The following is a 20,825-nucleotide window of genomic DNA, read 5'->3' on the forward strand; positions in this document are numbered from 1 at the left end:
ATCAGTATCAACTTCAAGTTCAAATTTAGTTCCAGATGTTGACAAATTCAGAAGGGATCTCAATCTCACAGATAGTACCAGGTAGAATCAATTGCACTCTTGCAAGCAGTAACAGAGACTGAGTGATACAGAGAACAAAAACACACATTGACATACTATACAAGATGCTAGCAATATAGAATTAATGCAACACGATCACAGTACACAGGATAGTGAAAGCACAGAAGGAAACACACTTTCTCAATTAATAAGAGCAATAATGATACACAATGTATTCCACACACACAGAGTATCAGAAAATGACATTAATATAATTAATCCTGAAGTTCCACACAGCACCACAGACTGACAGGTGCAAAAGAAAAACAACAGACAGAGGCAGCACCAAAGACTGATATAAACAGTATGAATCAGGCACTCAAAGACTGACGATTGCAGAACCAAGGTCAAACTCACTTTCACTTCCAGACACAGGCAGGGGCAGAATTGGCCCCATATTAACGTACAGTAGTGGAGACTGACATAGTCCATGAGTCACACAATCATGTTCTATTCTGACAGGTGCACAATTCATCTCACACATTCCCAATAACCATAGACAGCCAAATACACAATTCAAATTTCTTTCATATAAGGCACCCAAGACTGAGACACACACCATTAATCTCATTCTGCACAACAGATTGAGAGTTAAAGTCTGAGTCCTGCACTCTACTTTACCAAGTTGTTGCAGTGTGTCTCATAGATGGTACTCACTGTTCACTAGTGGTTAAGGGAGTAAAAGCTTAAGCTGGTGAATGGTGTGAAAGTCAAATCCACTGCTTTATGGATGTTTTCAAGATTATTTCGTATTGTTGGAGGTGCACTTATCCAAGCCAGTGCAGAATATTCCATCTCTGATCTGACTTGTGGTTTTTAGGTCATGGAAAGGCTTTGGGGGACTAGGAGGCCAATCACTAGCTGCAGAGAGGCTCTGATCTGTTTTTGAAGCCACAGTAATATTGTAACTGGTTATAAAATGTACCTTGAACACATTTATCATAAACTAACCATCACTGAATGATGATCAGACTGACAGAAAAAAAGAGCAAACTTACTTGTCATAGATTAAAGATAAAGTATAATTACCCTTACTCACATTCCAATAACTGAGAGGTACATGGTAAGATCCACATTCAAATGTGAGGAACAGACAGGGAAAATAAAAAAAAACACACTTTCACAAATCAAGTACCAAGTAATATTTACATTTACATCCACATCCCAGAGACAGGGAAATAGGGATTAAAACCCACAATCTATTATTGGGGCCAAAAACAGGTACAGAATAATACATATTTGTATTGTAAAACTGACAGGTACAGAATCAGTTTGGAAACAGGCAGTTACAGAGTGAAACCAAAAATAAACTGATAGATACAGAATGATGCTAAATAAACTTGCCAGAATATAAAAGGCATAGAAGAATGATCTTTCTTGCAGAGTAAAAACTGACATGTGCAGAGTGAAACGAATACTTAAATAGCTGTACCTGGCAGGTACTCAGCAGAATCCAGATCCATATATTACAGACTAACTTGTAAAGTGCAAATACAAAATAATTTATCAGTCTCTGACAGGTTAACAGTGATCCCAAATCCACATGCCAGAAATTAACTGATGCAGAGTTAAGCCCCTCTTCCATGTCAGAAATTGCCAAGTACAAAGGAAAACCCAAATTCACATATCAACAATTGAAAGATCAAAAGCTAAACCACCATTTAGTGGAGCAGTAAGTGACAGGGAGAGAGAAAAAGAGGCACTCACCTAACAGAAATTGGCAATAAGTAAATAGTCAACGTGCCTATAACAAACTAAGTGGTACAGATTATCATTCACAATCATTCATCTGAAAGTGACATGTGCAATAAAGCCCAGGTTCTCATAACAGTGTTGAGCAGGCACAGAGTGAAAACCAAGGACACATGACACACCAGAAACGGGCAGGTACAGATCCAAACTCACCTCATTTATCAGAAACTCCCTGTTACAAATTAAAGCCAACACAAACGTGACAGAAACTGACAGAGTCAGGGAAAAACACATATTGACATACCAGTGGCAGTCAGTACAGTATTATCCAGCACTCATATACCAGAAACTGACAGGTCCAGAGCAAAATAAAACTCAATGAGCCGGAAAGTGAGGAGGACAGATACGATTATAATTTCAGTTATCAGAAACTGCTCAAAACAAAACAAAATAATGCAGCTGCATACAATAGCTTGGCAGGAGTGGATGAAAACACACTGCCACACTTCATAAAGTCTGACAGGTACAGAGTACAACACAGATCTTTCACACACTGACATATACAGAGTAAAAACAACACTTGCATTACAGTTAGTAACATATTCAGTGTAAAGCCATACAGTCATACCACAGGCTGAGAGCTACAGAGTTTTTAAAACACCCTTGATGCCAGAAACAGAGGGTTAGGGAATAATACCATCATATTAACCAAGAAAATGTCTTGTACAGATTAAAATCCAAATTAACATATCGAGAACTGACAGATAGTCCATTGATCACTAGCGGAGCTTATCAGGTATTGAGTACAGACCATACACTGGCATTTGATTTTCAGTCACGTTAGGAAGTTAAGTGGGAGGGGGATCTTTTCTGTATCTCTGTGTATTAGTTACTGACTGAGTGACGTTTAATCAATGTTGATTTCAGTCTGTTAAAGTATAAGTCTTAAATTGTGAACCCCTAATGTGTGATCCTTTGAGATGTTCACTGGGAACTCAAATACATTTCAAAGTTTATCAATCTCGATGGGGGTCAGACCAAAACAACTAACTGAGGCCTTGAGAAACAGTTGTAGAGACACACTCCAAATAATAAAATGACAGGGATGGGAAAATGCCACACACTTATACCAAAGATTGACTTGGACAGATTAAAAACCCACTCACATGGCAGACATTAACATGTGCAGAGAAAAAACACACAGGCATACCAAAGACTAGAGCAGTACAGAGAGAAAAATAATTATAAAAATAATTTTAAATAAAAACAGCGTGTGCTGAATGAAATGCGGAACAATATCCCGGGACTGAGAGGCACATTGTAAGTGCAACACTCACTTGAAAACGGAATAATATAGAGGAAAATAAACAGACATTTTTAAGAGATTGCAAGTTATGAATTAAATCTCTATATCTCTGATCATAGACCGAGAGATAGGGTTTATAATCCTCACTGAAAAAGCACATAATGATAGTCAGAGAATGAAACCCACAATCGCGTAGCCTACAGAGAAGTTATTTTTAACAGAATGATTGTATCCTGTTGTGGACTAGATCTTGCTTTGTTCCCTAAACATAACCAAATAGATGATGTGTTTGATCCCCCTCAGTGACATCATCACTCTCCAGCATTATAATAGTTTATTTGATCAATGCAATCCCCTCTTCACCCTCCGTGCTGTTTTTTGTTTTGGTGACTAGGCTTTCCTGAATAGTTTTTAGCCAGAAATATTGAATGCTGTTATTGCCGCGATATCAATGTCACATGTGGGACTTGTGGCTATCAAACTTATTTCACCCTCACATGCACAGCAAAGACCACATGAGCCCCTGCCTGTCCCCTAATATTCGGGAATGCTCTGTCCTGCTGAAGGTTGGAAGTAAAGAAGAGCAGTTGGTCCTGGTGAGGAAGGGAAAATGTATGAACAGCATCAGCAGGATTATAGAGTGATGTCGTATTCCCAGTATAGAGAATGTGCTGGTGCGGCAGAGGGAATGAGGAAGTCTGGGATTAGGGCGGATGGGGCGGGCAACGGGAAAGGAAGGTTTGACTGCTGAGAGAGTTTGTGGATTGAAGGACCAATAAATGTGATTGTGTTTTTAAACTCACTAATCAGAAACATGCAAAACATCACGAATTGACCTCATTGTGAAATAGCCAATCGGGAACATGACATTCACCCATCCTTCATTAGCATAAGTCTCGGGTTTTGTCTATAAAATGCGAGTTTCGACGGCGCTTTGAGTTATTCTGTGTCTGAAGCTGATTGTGATCATGGTTGATGAGAAGAAAGCGCAGGTTTCCAAGAAGGGCGCCAAGAAAGCGCAGAAAAAGTTGCCCGCGAAGGGCGACAAGAAGAGGAAAAGATCCAGGAAAGAAAGTTACTCCATCTACATCTACAAAGTGATGAAGCAGGTTCACCCCGACACCGGCATCTCCTCCAAGGCCATGAGCATCATGAACTCGTTCGTGAACGATATTTTCGAGCGAATCGCGGGTGAGGCTTCCCGCCTGGCCCATTACAACAAGCGCAGCACCATCAGCTCCCGGGAGATCCAGACCGCCGTGCGCCTGCTGCTGCCCGGGGAACTGGCCAAGCACGCCGTGTCGGAAGGGACAAAGGCGGTGACCAAGTACACCAGCTCCAAGTAAAACCCCGCAATGGACTGAAGAACACTCGAAACACAACGGCTCTTTTAAGAGCCACCCACAATCTCTCCGAAAAAGCTATATCATCTCTATTTTTTAATTTGTTATGTATCGATTATGATAAGTTTCGAACTGTTATTTTAATCAGCCTTCAGTACAGATATTCTAGGTAATGTAGATTTATCGCCTGGTCGGTCATTGGGTCTTGTTTATAATTCTCCATTAATTAATGACTGCCCGCTGACCCTCTGCGCTTTGTTCTCAGACGCGTTCATATTCGGCCCCTTTCCCTGGCTTTGGAGAGAGAGAGAATAGAGCGCAAATGCATCAGTTTCCAGTTCTGGTCAAGTTTGGTCTCAATAATCGATCAGTTCATTTCCTATCAGCCTCAGATGTGTAGGAACCCTCAGTCTCAACGCTGGCAAATTTACACAAACAATGTTCACTTTTGGCTCACGCATATCTACAATATACCGTCCGTTTGTAGAACGATGTGGAGAGGCTTTAAGGCCGCTAGTTAGCGGATTTCAAATAGGAACGAAATTAACCGCAAATGGACCCTTGGATTTTAAAGCGAATCTGGAACTTGGGATAAAATGTGAAATATTCCCATCAGGGACGGATATTTTAAAAACTTTGTCCTCAGACCGAGTTAGCTACTAAAGATTGTTTTTCTCTTTATGAAATAGATTTCTTGTTTTATAAATATATCGGCGGAGTTTTCGATGTCGAATAAAAACTATTGCTTGGATTCTATAATCTTGGCGCCGTTATTTTCAACTTGTTTTAGATACAGATAAACTCAGACTGATTATGACAAACTAGACTAGGGAAAGAGACAGCGATACTCTCCTTTGTTCGTTGCATTACATTTTGGCGGGCTTTAGGCATTTGAAAAAAAGAACAGTTGGAATTTGATCATTTGGCGCCGGTCTTTTCCGCCCTCACTCCGTGGATCTAATAACACAAAGGCTCTTTTCAGAGCCACTTACAGGATCAGTGAAAGGGTGACCTGTCATCTGTCCGCTGCATTCCGAATTTGTAAGTGATTGTGCACCACTATATAATGGCGAAGCAGGAACTCTCATTGCGTTTGAGAAGTATTTAGATAAGCACTCGAAACACCAGAGCATACAGGGCTACGGGCCAAGTGCCGGAGAAAAGGATTAGATGGCCGGCAGGGATAGGATGGGCAGACGGGCCTGTTTCTGTGCTGTATAATGTTATGACCTCTCTAGTGCAATAGCATCCTATTAGGGCAGATGAGATGGATCCCAGGCTGCTGCGGGAGGCAAGGGAGGAGATTGCAAGGACCCTGATATTAATTTTCAAATCTTCTCTGATCACAGGAGAGGTGAAAGGACTGGAGGACAGTAAATGGGCACCATTATTCAAGAAGGGTGGCAGGGAAAAACCAGAGAACTATAGGCCAGTGAATCTAACATCAGTGGTAGGGAATCTTTTGAAAAAGTTTCTGAGGGACAGAATTAATTTCCACTTGGAGAGGCAAGGATTAATTAAGGATTGTCAGTCCGGCACGAACACGAGCGGCCTGTTTCTTTGCTGTATAACTGTGACTAATGACAACCATCAACTATATCCGAGCACTGGAGGGTTACTCTCGGACACTCGCTTCATGTACATAGTGTAGCCTTATAATGACAATGGGTATTAACTTCCAAATCGCACCTCACCCTGCACAAGGGATTTATTTATGCACGCACTTTAAATGCCGCAATGCAATGAAAAAGAATCCCAGATCTATTCGGAAGTTCTAATCTGCGCTACAATTGACAACGGCATCGTCGGTAATCTCGCAATTCTACAAGAGCGATGTCCACAAAACAAAGGAACTGGTGCAAGAGAGAATCAATTATCATCGAGCGGGGTAAGAGCTGGTGTGTTTAACAGGAGATCGCAGCTCTTTCATTTGTCGATTTAGTGGCTCTTAAAAGAGCCGTTGTTGTACTTGGTGCTGAAGCCGGTTTTTAGGCGCGTTCCCCGCGGATGCGGCGGGCCAGCTGGATGTCTTTGGGCATGATCGTGACTCGCTTAGCGTGGATGGCGCACAGGTTGGTGTCCTCAAAGAGCCCCACCAGGTAAGCCTCGCTGGCCTCCTGCAGGGCCATGACGGCCGAGCTCTGAAAGCGCAGGTCTGTCTTGAAATCCTGAGCGATCTCTCGCACCAGGCGCTGGAAGGGCAGTTTGCGGATGAGCAGTTCGGTGGATTTCTGGTAGCGGCGGATCTCCCTCAGAGCCACAGTGCCGGGTCTGTAGCGATGAGGCTTCTTCACTCCGCCCGTGGCTGGAGCGCTCTTCCGGGCCGCTTTAGTAGCCAGCTGTTTGCGGGGAGCTTTCCCTCCGGTCGATTTGCGCGCTGTCTGCTTGGTCCTGGCCATTTCTGGCCATTTTCTGAACAGATTCACCACAATCTGAGATGCAAGATCTATTAATACAGTCTGCTCTACAATCCGCCTTTTTAAACTCTGTGAGGAACCGCCCCGAACAGTAATTGGCTGCAGCCTTACGCCCAGGGACTTTTATCCAAAATCTAACCAATGAACTAATCCCTGGTAATTCATGTCACCATTGGTCGAGTTGTTTTTAATTGCCCGTTTCAAAAATTCCGCCTTTTTTGCAGCCGTTTCCCGTTTCGACAATAGACTTCGTTCTTCCCTTTTTGTAAAATTAAAAATACGATTTTTCACTCTCACTATTTCCTAATCCCAATGAAATTCCAGTTCATTCAACCTGTGCCGGCAATTTTTAAACCCGGCATCATCCTGGTGAATCTGCTCATTATTGGACAGAAACACCAGTCTGTTGTTTGAACTGTGTAAAGTCAGTGCTGAATGTCCATTGCTCCCTACAGCACAACCGACCATAAAAACCTCCGCTCGCTCCTGGGGCTGGAATGGGTAATGAAATAGAAACGGTGCTGGGGGCATCAGACCCCTTCCCATTGTCCTCATTTTGTGCTGTTCATGCCGATAAAGAGCGGGGAAAGGGAGCGACTGGAATCTCCCCCTATTCCCGGTCTGAGTCATGACGAACATACGTGCGAATATTGGGATAAAGAGCAGGAGGAGGCCACTCAGCCCTTCAAGCCGGCTCCGCCATTCAGTGAGATCATGGCTGATCTGATTGTAACCTCAACTCCACTGACGGATTAAACGGCTGATGTCAGAGGAACCGACGGATTACTAATACTTTATTATTAGTAACAATAGAGTCTTTACTATCCGACTCTTAATTCATCCAGAACAAAACCTTTCGTAAACATGAATCAGTGGAGAGACTTTTCAGTGTCAGTGCAGAATGTGACATCCGGGTAAATAAACAACGAGCAAACTGAGATTCTCAGTACATTCCCCGTCAGAACAAGTCAGACACTAACATTCCCGATCACAGCCCATCCCAGCTCCAGTTCCCAGGTCTCTGCTCTCTCTGTGAGGCGGTGGGTGGCTCTGAAAAGAGCCTTTGTTGTGTGTTAAGAAAGAATCGAAATTAACCCCGAATGGATCCCGGATTCCAAAATCGAATCTGGAACTCGGGATAAAATGTGAAATATTCCCATTAGGGACGGGATATTTTTACAACTTTGCCGTCAGACCGAGTCAAATATTAATGTGCCTTTCAATATGAAATCTATTTCTTGTTTTATAAATATATCGGCGGTCTTTTCGATGTTGAATGAAAAAAAGTTTGGATTCTGTAAATTTGGCGCGGTTATTTCCGGCTTGTTTTCAGATATAGATAAACACAGACCGAAAATCAGAATCGGACAGATAAACTGTATATTTGGGAAAGGGAGATTCTTGCATTTCTGCACTTTAAAAATGAAGTAATCATTGCCGATTAGTACAATTTTCAATTTTATTTTGTTGCCTTCCGTTTGGTGGGCATTTAACATTTGAAAAAAAACTGTTGGAATCTGATAATTTGGCGCCGTTATTTTCCGCCCTCACTCCGTGGAGTCTCCGGATTGGTGAGTTCAGCAGATATCTGATTGGTGATATGAACAACATTATGAGACGCAGCACAAAGTGACCAATCAGCAATGCCCGCAGCATCATTCCTCCCGAAGCTATAAGAGAAGCGAATGTGAGAGGATTTCCTCATTCTCTGTGAAAGTGTTTGTGAGATTGTGGAAATGTCCTTTGACCACAAGTCCATCAGGCAGTGGTCAGCACGTAACGTCCTAGAGGCCCTGAGGGAAAAGGAGAGGGTGGACCCTGTGGGATGGTTCCCCGAGCAGACTGTCAAAGTCATTTGGCAGAATGCCTCATCGCCAGAACTTTCCAACAAGCACCAAGACGTAGCTTGGCTGGTGGTGAGAAAGGCCCTCCCCGTCAGATCCTTCCTACACGCCAGGAGGCTCACCCCCTCTGCACGTTGCCGTCGAGGTGGCTGTGGTGGGGAAGAGACCGTTGTTCACCTCCTTGTGGATTGTGCCTTCGCAAAGAAAGTCTGGAGAGAGATGCAGTGGTTGCTGTCGAGGTTCATCCCGAGCAGTTCTGTGACACAGGACTCTGTGCTCTACGGGCTGTTCCCAGGGACACACACCGAGACAAACATCGACTGCAGCTGGAGGATCATCAACTCGGTGAAAGATGCGCTTTGGTCTGCCCGAAACTTGTTGGTCTTCCAGCACAAAGAGTTGTCCCCGACCGATTGTTGCGGACTGGCACAATCCAAAGTCCAGGACTACGTGCTGAGGGACGCACTAATGCTTGGGGCAGCTGCCGCAAAGGCGCAATGGGGAAGGGTCGCTGTCTAAGACCTTTCTACCACAGCGCACCGAGAGACTGGGAACTGTTTAGAGCCCCTCGGGCTGTACAGATCAAAATGAAAGGCTGTAAATGATTGTAATATTGTTTGTACTGATGCACCTGGTGATACATTTTGTAAAAGTTTAACCTGGATTGTACCCTTGTAATGTTGTTTTTGAAATGGTTTTGAATGTGATTGAAGATATTTTATGAATAAAGTATATTTTTACAAAAAAAAAGTCTGGAAGAGGAAAGACCGGCGGTAAAGTTCGCTCCAAGGCCAAGTCTCGCTCCTCCCGGGCTGGACTGCAGTTCCCGGTGGGCCGTGTTCACAGGCTCCTGAGAAAGGGCAACTATGCTGAGCGTGTGGGTGCCGGAGCCCCGGTCTATCTGGCTGCTGTGCTCGAGTATCTGACGGCTGAAATCCTCGAGCTGGCTGGTAACGCGGCCCGGGACAACAAGAAGACCCGCATCATCCCCAGACACCTGCAGCTGGCCGTCCGCAATGACGAGGAGCTCAACAAGCTGCTGGGAGGGGTGACCATCGCTCAGGGCGGGGTGCTGCCTAATATCCAGGCCGTGCTGCTACCCAAGAATAGCAGCGCCTCTGCGGGCTCGAAAACCAAGTGAAGCGGCCATTCTTTAATCTAATAACCCAAAGGCTCTTTTCAGAGCCACTCACAGAGTCTGTGAAAGGGCTGCTCACTGTGTGAACTCATTTCATTCTGGCTCTGAAGAAGCGTCATGCCCATTCGGAACGGTAACTCTGTCCCCACACAGATGCTGCCAGACCTGCTGAGTTTTTCCAGCACTTTTGTTAAAAGTACTAGCTTCGCTTCACAAGACACTAGTATGAAATGGCCCGACATGCCTTACAATCCGCTTTCTATTCGGATTCTTTACCTGATCTGTTTATAACAGGCGGGTAGAAAGCTATTGATGGGCGAAATCAACGTGATGGCCGACAGTTCCGGTTCTCACACATAAATATCTGTTGTACCGTGACAGAAATAAAACCCATACAGTTCATGATGTTTAAGAGCAAATGGGGTGAGTCATTTTTCCACTATACCGGAGTGGGAGAGTGGGGTCTAAGGAGGTAATACACCGCTCCACTCCCCACTTAAGACATCAACAACCTTAATAAATGAACTAATGACTGAAAGAGGATGTGTTTGATTCATCTTTAAATTTCTCTCTCCCGTTCCCAGGTCAGTGCTCTTAATGTGGCGTTTTGGGTGGCTCTTAAAAGAGCCTTTGTTGTGTGTTTGGTAGAAAGGGTCGAGTTGTTCAGCCGCCGAAACCATAGAGTGTGCGGCCCTGGCGTTTCAGAGCGTACACCACATCCATGGCAGTGACCGTCTTGCGCTTGGCGTGTTCAGTGTAGGTGACCGCATCCCTGATCACATTCTCCAGGTAAACCTTCAGCACCCCGCGAGTCTCCTCATAGATCAAACCCGAGATCCGCTTGACGCCGCCACGGCGAGCCAGGCGGCGGATTGCTGGTTTGGTGATACCCTGGATATTATCACGAAGCACTTTGCGGTGCCGCTTTGCTCCGCCTTTCCCCAGTCCTTTGCCTCCTTTCCCTCTGCCAGACATTATAATTCTTCACTCAGATCTCTGCTGAAAATGAGAGATGAGCTGGTTCTGTTCCTCTTTTATACAGCCCGCCCCGACCTGACTGAGAAAGTTACAGAGTGAGGGGCGGGGCGGGGCAGTGACGAGAAGAGTGACAGACAGAACAGAGGAATGTCTTTGATAATCCAGCTCCGCCTCCTGCCTGCTCGAACCGACATTTGTTTTTAGATTGTCGACAATGGAAGTTAACACAGCGATCGGCACAAAACTTATATACTGGGGCTTCATGTTCAACGGTTCTCGAAACCCGCAGCTTTTAAATGCAGAGCTTTACAAATAAAATTCTGTAATATTCCAGCCCAAGTACATACACTATACACCATCAAATCCGCCTGTTTCCCCTTCACTCCCAGCTTCTGCTCTATTCCCACACACCTCCCCTCCAGGAGGGTTGAGCAGTTTACCGACACCTCACTCCAGCTGAATTAGACAAACTCATGTGTTGGGCTTTGAGTTGTAACGCGGGGTTACTCCGCCCGGGTTACTGTCTTACACACTCTCACCCTGAATCTGTGAAAAGGAAACGAGCAGAAACTGACAGAGCAGCTGAACAAATCCCCAGTTACAATGGGGCACGGACACCGCTCTGTTTTATTGCAGATTGGGGGAGAGGCTGGGTATAGTGCATGTCAGTGAGATACCGGGAATTTTCAATTTAATATAAATCATTTCAGTGTGAAACCTGCTCCCAGCGCCGGGACAGGGACATTTGATTTGGGGATCAGCTCTTTCCTGAGAGACGTGGGCGGCTCTGAGAAGAGCCTTTGTGTTCAGAGGTTTACAATTTGCTCGGCTGGTTTCATTTCTTTCCTGGCGCTGCTTTCTTAGCCTTTGCTGCTTTCACTTTGGGCTTGGCCTTCGATTTATCCACTTTTTTTAAAGCCTTTCCGCCCGTCACCTTCTTGGCGGGAGATTTTTTCTTCAGCGCTGCTTTCTTCACCGCCTTTTTTGGAGTTGCCGCCTTCTTGCTGCTTGTTTTCTTGACTGTTGCTTTCTTCGCTGGGGATTTCTTGGCTGTTACTTTCCTGGCTGGAGATTTCTTAGCTGCTGGTTTCTTTGTTTTCACTTTCTTGGCCGCTGGTTTCTTGACTAAAGTTTTCTTGGCTGTTGGTTTCTTCTCCTTCTTTCCCACTTTCCCCTGGGATTCCTTCTTAGGGATTTTGAAGGAGCCGGAGGCGCCCTGTCCCTTTACCTGCACCAGGGAGCCGCTCTCCACCTTCCTCCTGATACTTAGCCTGATCTGGGAGCCGAGCTTCCCCACATCGACACCGCTGCCAGACAAAGCTTTCTTTATCGCGGCCAGGGACATCCCCTTGCGATCGCTGCAACCCGCCACAATCTTGAGGATCTGTTCGCCTAACTTGGGACCGGCTGCCTTCGATCGGGAAGCCGCCTTCTTCTTCTTGGGAGATTTGACTTGAGCGGCAGCGGCTGGAGGAGCCGTTTCGGCGGCTGCAGTATCAGTCATATCCGAGACTGTGTGGAAAATCTCTCTGACAGTCAGAACTGGATCAGAAATGAAAGCAGTGGTGGCGGCTCAGAGCAACTTAAAGACAGAGAGCGGACGGGGCAGAGACAACCTGCTGTCAGCTCCCGGCTCCTCCAGCCTCTCTGTGTTTCTCTCTCCTCATAAACTCCCCAATTCCACTTCAAATTGGACATTTCAGATTCCCACACTCGCTTCCTTCTGTTAACAAAATCCGAATCTTTGTTGTCGAGAAAGTTCCATCCGAATTAAAGGCAGCAATTTCGATTTAAACCCGTTTCTTTGCTGCTTTGATCGCGCCCTCTCAGCCGAGCGCTGACTTCTTCTCTGTGTTTCCACTGAAATCTTGAAATTAACGAAATATTTCCCTTAAATTCTCTCTTCAGGGCTGAGTAGGGGAGCATCGCGATCTTATGACAGGGAAATGTTATGATTTTATACAAGAATGACTCGGAAATCTGGCGCTGAGGCCGGACACACAAACACAGTGACATTAGTCTAACCCGCCCGCCCCTTTAACACACTCTCGCTGATACAATGTCACCGTCAGCCTGTTCCTGCCCCACGGAACTCATTTCTTGCTATCTTGACTCCATTTTCTCTCCCCTTGTCCAGTCACTTCTCACCTGCATCCGTGATTCCTCTGACACCCTACATCATATCCACAATTTACAGTTCCCTGAACCCAACCGCCTCCTCTTCACCATGGACGCCCAATCCCTCTGCACCTCCATCCCCGACCAGGATGGTCTGATGGCTCTCTGCTTCTTCCTCGAACAGAGGCTCGAACAAACCCCATCCACCACTACTCTCCTCCGTCTGGCTGAACTTGTTCTCACACTGAACAATTTCTCCTTAAACTCCTCTCACTTCCTCCTCATAAAAGGTGTGGCTATGGGTACCCGCATGGGCCCCAGCTATGCCTGCCTCTTTATGGGTATGTGGAACATTCCTTGTTCCAGTCCTACTCCGGCCCACTCCCACAACTCTTTCTCTGGTACATCGATGATTGCTTCGGTGCTGCTTCATGCTCTCCTCTGGACTTGGAAAAATTTATTAATTTTGCTTTCAATTTCCACCCCTCCATCATTTTCCATTCATGGTCCATCTCTGACACTTCCCTTCCCTTCCTTGACCTCTCTGTCTCAATTTCTGGTGATAGATTGTCCACCAATATTCATTACAAGCCTATCGACTCCCACAGCTACCTCGACTACAGCTCCTCACACCCCGCTTCCTGTAAAGACTCCATCCTATTCTCTCAGTTCCTTCACCTCCGTCTCATCTGTTCTGATGCCACTTTAAAAAACAGTTCCTCTGACATGACTTCCTTCTTCTTTAACCGAGGTTTTCCACCCACGGTGGTTGACAGGGCCCTCAACCGTGTCCGGCCCATCTCCCGTGCATCCACCCTCACACCTTCCTCTCCCTCCCAGAACCATGATAGGGTCCCATTTGTCCTCACTTATTACCCCCCCAGCCTCCGCATTCAAAGGATCATCCTCCGCCATTTTCGCCAACTCCAGCATGTTGCCACCACCAAACACATCTTCCCTTCACACCCCCCCTGGTGGCATTCCACAGGGATCGTTCCCTCCTGGTCCACTCCTCCATCAACCCCCTCCCACGGCGCCTTCCCATGCAACCGCAGAAGGTGCAACACGTTCGCCTTTACTTACACTCTCCTCACCATCCAATAGCCCAAACATTCCTTTCAAATGAAGCAGCTTTTCCCTTGCACTTCCCTCAATTTAGTTTACTGCATTCGTTGCTCCCTATGCGGTTTCCTCTACATTGGAGAGACCAAACGCAGACTGGGTGACCACTTTGCAGAATACCTTCGGTCTGTCCGCAAGCATGAGCCAGACCTCCCTGTCGCTTGCCATTTCAACACTCCACCCTGCTCTCATGCCCACATGTCCGTCCTTGGCCTGCTGCATTGTTCCAGTGAAACTCAACGCAAACTGGAGGAATATCACCTCATCTCCCGACTGGGCACTTAACAGCCTTCTGGAATGAATATTGAGTTCATCAATTTTAGATCATGAACTCTCTCCTCCGTCCCCAACCCCTTTCCGATCCCCGTTTTTATTCCCCAATAATTTATATAGATTTTGCTTTTCCCACCTATTTCCATTATTTTTAAATGTATTTCCGTCCATTGTTTTATTTCTACCTTTTAACCTATTTCAATCCCTTACCTTCACCCCACCCGCACGAGGGCTATCTGTACCTTGCTTGTCCTGCTTTCTACCCTTAATTAGCACATTCCTTAGATAATATCACCACCTTCAACACCTCTTTGTCCTTTTGTCTATGACATTTTTTGGCTATCTCCACCTATCAATGGCCCGATATCCAGCTCTACCTCTCCCACACCCCCTCTCCCTTAAACCAGCTTATATTTCACCTCTTTTCTGTTTTTACTTAGTTCTTAGTTGAAGAGTCATACGGACTCGAAACGTTAACTGTGTTCGTCTCTGCAGATGCTGCCAGACCTGATGAGTTTTTCCAGGTATTTTTATTTTTGTTCACATCTACACTTTGACAGGACAAACATGTTCTCAGATTTACCGCTCCCAGGACAGGCTTTCCTCTCCTCTCGGCTTGTGCTGTGGATTCTCGGGAATTAGTTGTAGTTTCCCAGCTCAGTAACTGTTAAACCCTCTGAGGCCGGAGCTGCTCACAGTGTCTGTTCCCCAAATTCAGGAGGCTGCAGCCAATCACAGCTGTGCCTGGATTAACCCGTGACTGGTTTAAATTATTATCTTGTTCACAGGCAAATTTACTTTTGATCATTGGAGGGGTCATCGAATGAAACTTTGTGGGTAGAGCTTAGGAATAAAAAAGGGGCAACCACATTATTAGGTGTTTATTATAGACCCCCAGATAGTCAGCGGGAAATTGAGGAGCAAATATGTGCACAATTTGTGGAGGTGTGTAAAAACAATGACAATAGGGTGATTATATTAGGTGATTTCAACTTTCCCAACATTAATTGGGATAGACAGAGTGTTAAGGACTTGAATGGAGTGCATTTCATGAATTGTGTACAGGAGAACGTTTTCGGTCAATATGTAGAGGGTCTAATAAAGGACGTTGTATTCCTGGACCTAATTCTGGTGAATGAAGCTGAACAGGTGGCTGAGGTGGTGTTGGGCGAGCATTTTAGTGATAGCGACCACAACATGGTACAGTTTAAGTTTGTTATGGACAAAGAAATCGAAAAGTTGCAAAAAAATGTTTTGGATTGGGGGAGAGTGGATTTTAGTTAAATAAGGCAAGATCTGGCCAAGATAGACTGGGAACAGTCACTTGTGGGAGAATCTACAGAGGAACAGTGGGGGGTGTTCATAAAGGAAACGGGGATGGTACAGGTTCAACATGTTCCCTCTAGGGTGATAGGAAGTAGTAACAAACCCAGAGAACGATGGATGACCAGAGATATTCAGGTTAAGATGAGATAGAAAATAGAGGCTTTTAGCAGGTGCAAGGAATGCAAATCAGCAGAGACATTAGTGGAGTACAGACAGTGCAGTGTGTAGCTTAAGAAAGCAATTAGGAGAGCAAAGAGGGGATATGAGAGAGCTCTGGCTGGTAAAAGAAGGGAAAATCCCAAGATATTCAATCAGTATATCAATGGGAAGAGGATAACCAGGGAAATAGTATATGGGATCAAGTGGGCATTCCATGGGTAGAGTCAGAGGACATCACTAGAGTTTTGAATGAATACTTCACGTCCGTCTTCACCCAAGAGAATGAGGATGAATGTATTGAACTCGGGGAGAAAGTCTGCGAGGTACTTAAGCAAATTGATATAGCGATTGACAAGGTATTGGTGGTGTTGGCAGGTTTAAAAGTGGACAAATCTCCAGGTTTGGATGATTTGTGTCCCAGACTGCTTAGGGAGGCAAGGGAGGAGATCACAGTGGCTCGGACCCAAATTTTAATTCCTCTCTGGCCACGGGGAAGGTGCCAGAGGACTGGAGAACAGCTAATGTGGTTCCGCTATTTAAGAAGGGTTGTAGAGATAAACCAGGGAACTACAGGCCAGTGAGTATCACGTCAGTGGAAGGGAAACTATTGGAGAAATTTCTGAAGGAGAGTATCTACCTCCACTTGCAGAGGCAAGTTTTGATCAGCGATAGTCAGCATGGCTTCGTCAGAGGGAGGTAATGCCTAACAAATTTGATTGAATTTTTTGAGGAGGTGACCAGGTGTGTAGATGAGGGTAGTGCAGTTGATGTAGTTTATATGGATTTCAGCAAAGCCTTTGACAAGGTCCCACATAGGAGACTTATAAAGAAGGCAAAGGCACATGGGATACAGGGTAATTTGATAAGGTGGATTCAAAATTGGCTTAGTTGAAGGAGGCAGAGGGGGATGACAGAAGGATCCTTTAGTGACTGGAAGCCAGTGTCCAGTGGCATACCACAACGATCTGTGCTCTGCCCCCTATTGCTTGTCATTTATATAAACGACATAGATGACTATGTCGGGGGTAGGATTATTAAGTTTGCAGATGACACAACGATTGGCTGGGTGGTTAACAGTGAGGTTGAGTATCTTGGGCTACAGGAAGATATAGATGGGATGGTCAAATGGGCAGATAAGTGGCAGATGGAATTTAAACCTGAAAAGTATGAGGTGATACACTTTGGATGGAGTAACTTGACAAGGAAGTATTCAATGAGTAGCATGGCAGTAGGAAGTTCTGAGGAACAAAGGGACATTGGCGTGTGTGTCCATAGATCTCTGAAGGCGGAGGGCCAAGTTAGTGGGTTGGTGAAAAAGGCATATGGGACACTTGCCTTTATCAATCGAGGCATAAATTACAAAATTAGGGAGGTCATGTTGGAGTTGCATAGAACCTTGGTGAGGCCACTGTGCAGTTCTGGTCGCCACTTTATAGGAAGGATGTGATTACACTGGAGGGGGTGCAGAGGAGATTCACCATGATGTTGCCTGGGATGAAACTTTTAAGTTACGAAGAGAAGTTGGATAGACTTGGGTTGTTTTCGTTGGAGCTGAGAAGACTGAGGGGCGACCTGATCGAGGTGTACAAGATTATGAGGGGCATAGACAGGGAGGAGCTTTTCCCCTTTGAGGAAGGGTCAGTCACAAGAGGGCATAAGTACAAGGTGAGGGGCAGGAGGTTTAGTGGGGATGTGAGGAAAAACTTTTTTACCCAGAGGGTCGTGATGGTCAGCAATGCACTGCCTGGGAGGGTGGTGGAGGCGGGTTGCCTCACATCCGTTAAAATTTACCTGGGTGAGCACTTGGCACGTCATAACATATAAGGCTATGGGCCAAGTGCTGGTAAATGGCATTAGGTAGGTAGGTCAGGTGTTTCTCACGTGTCGGTGCAGACTCGATGGGCCGAAGGGCCTCTTCTGCACTGTGATGCTGTGATTCTGTGATTTGAAGATAGACTGTGTGCACTCAGCCACTAAACAACAGTATCGCACCTTCATGTGGAGTTCAAGAGAGAGGGGGTGGACGGATAGACAGAGACAGAGTGAGTGAGGGCGGTGAGACACAGAAAATGCATCAGTTGCAGAAATCTTTGTAAATTCTGGTGTTATCCAGAAAGATTCTCATGGAGAGGCAGAAGCTGCAGTCTCAGATCTTAATGATATTGTAGCAGAGACACATCATTAATCCCACACGCAGGAATAATGCTGTATTTTAACAGAAATGAGGCAGTATGAACATAATGGTCCAGTTCTAAAAATTGTGCAAGGAAAGAGGGACCAAGAGTCTTTATATCTTTGAAGGTGACAGGAGATTTTGAGGGAGTGGTTAGGAAAGCAGATGGGATCTTTGGTTTCATCAACAGAGGTACTGAGCATAGAAGCAGGAACGTTATGTTTAACATTTATAAAGCTCTGGTTAGGCTGCAACTAGAATATTGCCTACATGTCTGGTCACCACGTTTTTGGAAGGATGTGAGAGTCATTGAGAAGCTGCAAAGGAGATTTACCAGAATAGTTCCAGGCATGAGGGATTACAGCTGCAAGGTTTGTTTGCGGAATCCGGAGCTGCTCTCCTTGAAACAACCGAGATTGAGGGGAGGTCTGGGAGAGGTGTACAGGATTATAACAGGTTTAGATCACGTAGACAAAGGAAAGCTGTTCCCATTAGCTGAGAGCAGAAGGATTAGGCAGCACGGATTTAAAATTTAGGACAAGATGTTCAGGGGGGATGTGTGCAAGAAATTTGTTACACTCTGGGTAATGACCTGGATCGTTATCGCTCTGGGCATTGTGGAAACGGAGATGGTCAATGATTTCAAATGGAAATTGGGAAATAAAGTTGCAGGGATGGAGCAGGAGAATGGGACTGACTGGATTATTCTACACACAGTCAGACTGGATGGGGCATATGGCCTCCTTCTGAGCAGCAATGTCTCCAAGACTCTATGTCTCTCTTTCCCTATGACAGTGTCAGTGAGTGAGAAACAGTGGCCCATGTTTAACCCTCGGTTCCCTATTGTACTCCCTGCAGCTCAGGGCCGTTGGGTATCACTCTCAGTGAGTGAGTGTTTCACTCGGATTGAATGAATCTGTTAGAGTTCCTGACAGATATTAACTCCTGCACGGTCCTAGCAAACACCCCGACTCCCGGGTTCCTCCAGTGATTCTACAGGATTGCTTTGTGATGACGGGCCCTTGAACAGCAAAAAGGCTGCACAGAAAGATCCCAAGCAGAAATTCTTAAGGGGGCGAGTCCTAAATTTCATCATTCCCTTTCTCAGGAGCTCCACATCTTTTGCTGATCGCGGATATAAGTGAATCGGAGAACGCTTCAAAACAAAATTGTTTCACGGAATGTTGTAGAATTCTGCGTCATTCCGACCCACCAGAGCTCAATGGGTGGGAGCGGAAGAGCGCATGGGCGCTGCTCTCCCCCAGCTCCACCTGGGACAGGAAGAGCCGCCAATGGAGAGACCCCGGTCCTGGGGGAATGGAACAAACAGCAGCCTCCTGGGAGGAGGGAGACAAAATGGCAAGAAGCTGTTATTGAAAATCATTGCTGCTTTCTCTCCACAAAGCAACTGTGAATATTCCTGGTTGAGTTCCCACTCCCCAGGTTTGTTGATATTGGACAGTGAGGAGTGGGAACAGAGCCGGACAGTCGGGACGTGGGGAGTCAGACAAGGAACAGCTATTGCAGGCACAAGTTGAGAAATAGGACGGGCACGTTTTAAACGGCGGCTGTTTGGTTTCGGTGGCAGTTTTATTCGTGGAGATGGTGGCGTAGCGGGAATCTAGAGTTTCAGGTTAATGAACATAAGAACAGAAGGAATAAAGAGCAGGAATAGGCCGCTCGGCCCCTCGAGTTTGCTCCACCATTCAGTCAGGTCATGGTTGATCTGATTGTAACCTCAACTCTACATTCCTGTCTACCCACGATAACCTCTCACCCACTTGCTTTCATGAGTCTACCCCTGCTTTAAAAGTATTCAGAGAATCCGCTTCCACCCTCTTTTGAGGAAGAGAGTTCCAAAGACTCAAGACCCTCAGCGAGTAAAAAAAATCTCCTCATCTCTGTCTTAAATGGACGACCCCTTGTTTTTAAACAGTGATCACGAGTTCTAGATTCTCCTCCAAGAGGAACCATCCTCTCCACATCTACCGTGTCAAGAAACATCAGGGCCCCCTCAGGATAATGTTATGGAGGCGAGGGATCAAATCCCACCACAGCTGCTGGTGACATATAATTCAAAAAAACCTTGAAAGTCACGTTGATAAAAACCCATCTGGTTCACGCACTCTCCTGCTCCGTTTGAACGAATATACATTCCTGAGACTTGGGCTCACTGCCGGACTAACTTAGTGCTAACAAAAACAGAAAATGCTGGAAAACTCAGGAGGTCTAACAACATCTGTGGAGAGAAAGACAGAGTTTACCTTTCATGTCTGTATGACTCTTCAACGTTAACCCTGTCTTTCTCTCCATAGATGCGGTTAGACCTGCTGAGTTTTTCCAGCATTTTCTATTTTTCGTTCAGATTTCCAGCATCTGCACTATTTTTCTCTTATCTTACTGTGTTGTTGGTGCTTGTGGAACTGGTGTCTCTGCTCTCTGTGAGTGATACTGTACTTACTGTGTGAGAAGGAGTTGGCTGCACTTCTCCTTTTGTCACCGAATCACTATTTCGATTCAGCTGCTATCAAACTTTTGCCTGTATGAAGAAAAAGGTATTTATAATAATTCAAAGAGAGGTGATGTAGCAAATACAAGATAGACCAACGCATTTGTTTCCATTAATAGTCAATACGAAAAAACAGAAAATTAAAAGCAGCAACTCAAGCAGGGTCTGGTCTGAAGGTCTCGGCAACAGATTCTGGCCTTGTCAGCAACTCCTACATCCCATGAACAAATAAAAACATAAGTGGATCCCGAGTGTGGGAAGTAGTAATTTGAACTGTACAGAACTCCCTGCTCTGTCACTCAGTCCCATTCATGGAGCAGTGGATTGT

The 20,825-nt window shown here is 45.5% G+C and overlaps 2 protein-coding genes and 1 long non-coding RNA gene across 3 annotated transcripts in view; 2 read left to right on the top strand and 1 right to left on the bottom strand.

The window, feature by feature from the left end:
* LOC144670421 (uncharacterized) overlaps positions 1–20,825 on the top strand; it is a 918,626-nt gene that overhangs the window by 421,998 nt on the left and 475,803 nt on the right. The gene's annotated exons all lie outside the window — the stretch shown is intronic.
* On the top strand, positions 4,066–4,449 carry LOC144670434 (histone H2B 7-like). The gene has a single exon (XM_078532921.1). It carries the CDS (start codon positions 4,066–4,068, stop codon positions 4,441–4,443), a length of 378 nt encoding a protein of 125 aa, XP_078389047.1. The 3' UTR covers positions 4,444–4,449.
* On the bottom strand, positions 11,343–12,321 carry LOC144670217 (histone H1-like). The gene is made up of 2 exons (XM_078532703.1): positions 11,752–12,321; positions 11,343–11,363 (listed from the first exon to the last, which is right to left on the bottom strand). The coding sequence occupies exons 1-2, from the start codon at positions 12,319–12,321 to the stop codon at positions 11,343–11,345; spliced, it is 591 nt and encodes a 196-aa protein (XP_078388829.1).

Source organism: Cetorhinus maximus, chromosome 31 (assembly GCF_964194155.1).
Source record: "Cetorhinus maximus chromosome 31, sCetMax3.hap1.1, whole genome shotgun sequence".
Lineage (NCBI taxonomy): Eukaryota > Metazoa > Chordata > Chondrichthyes > Lamniformes > Cetorhinidae > Cetorhinus > Cetorhinus maximus.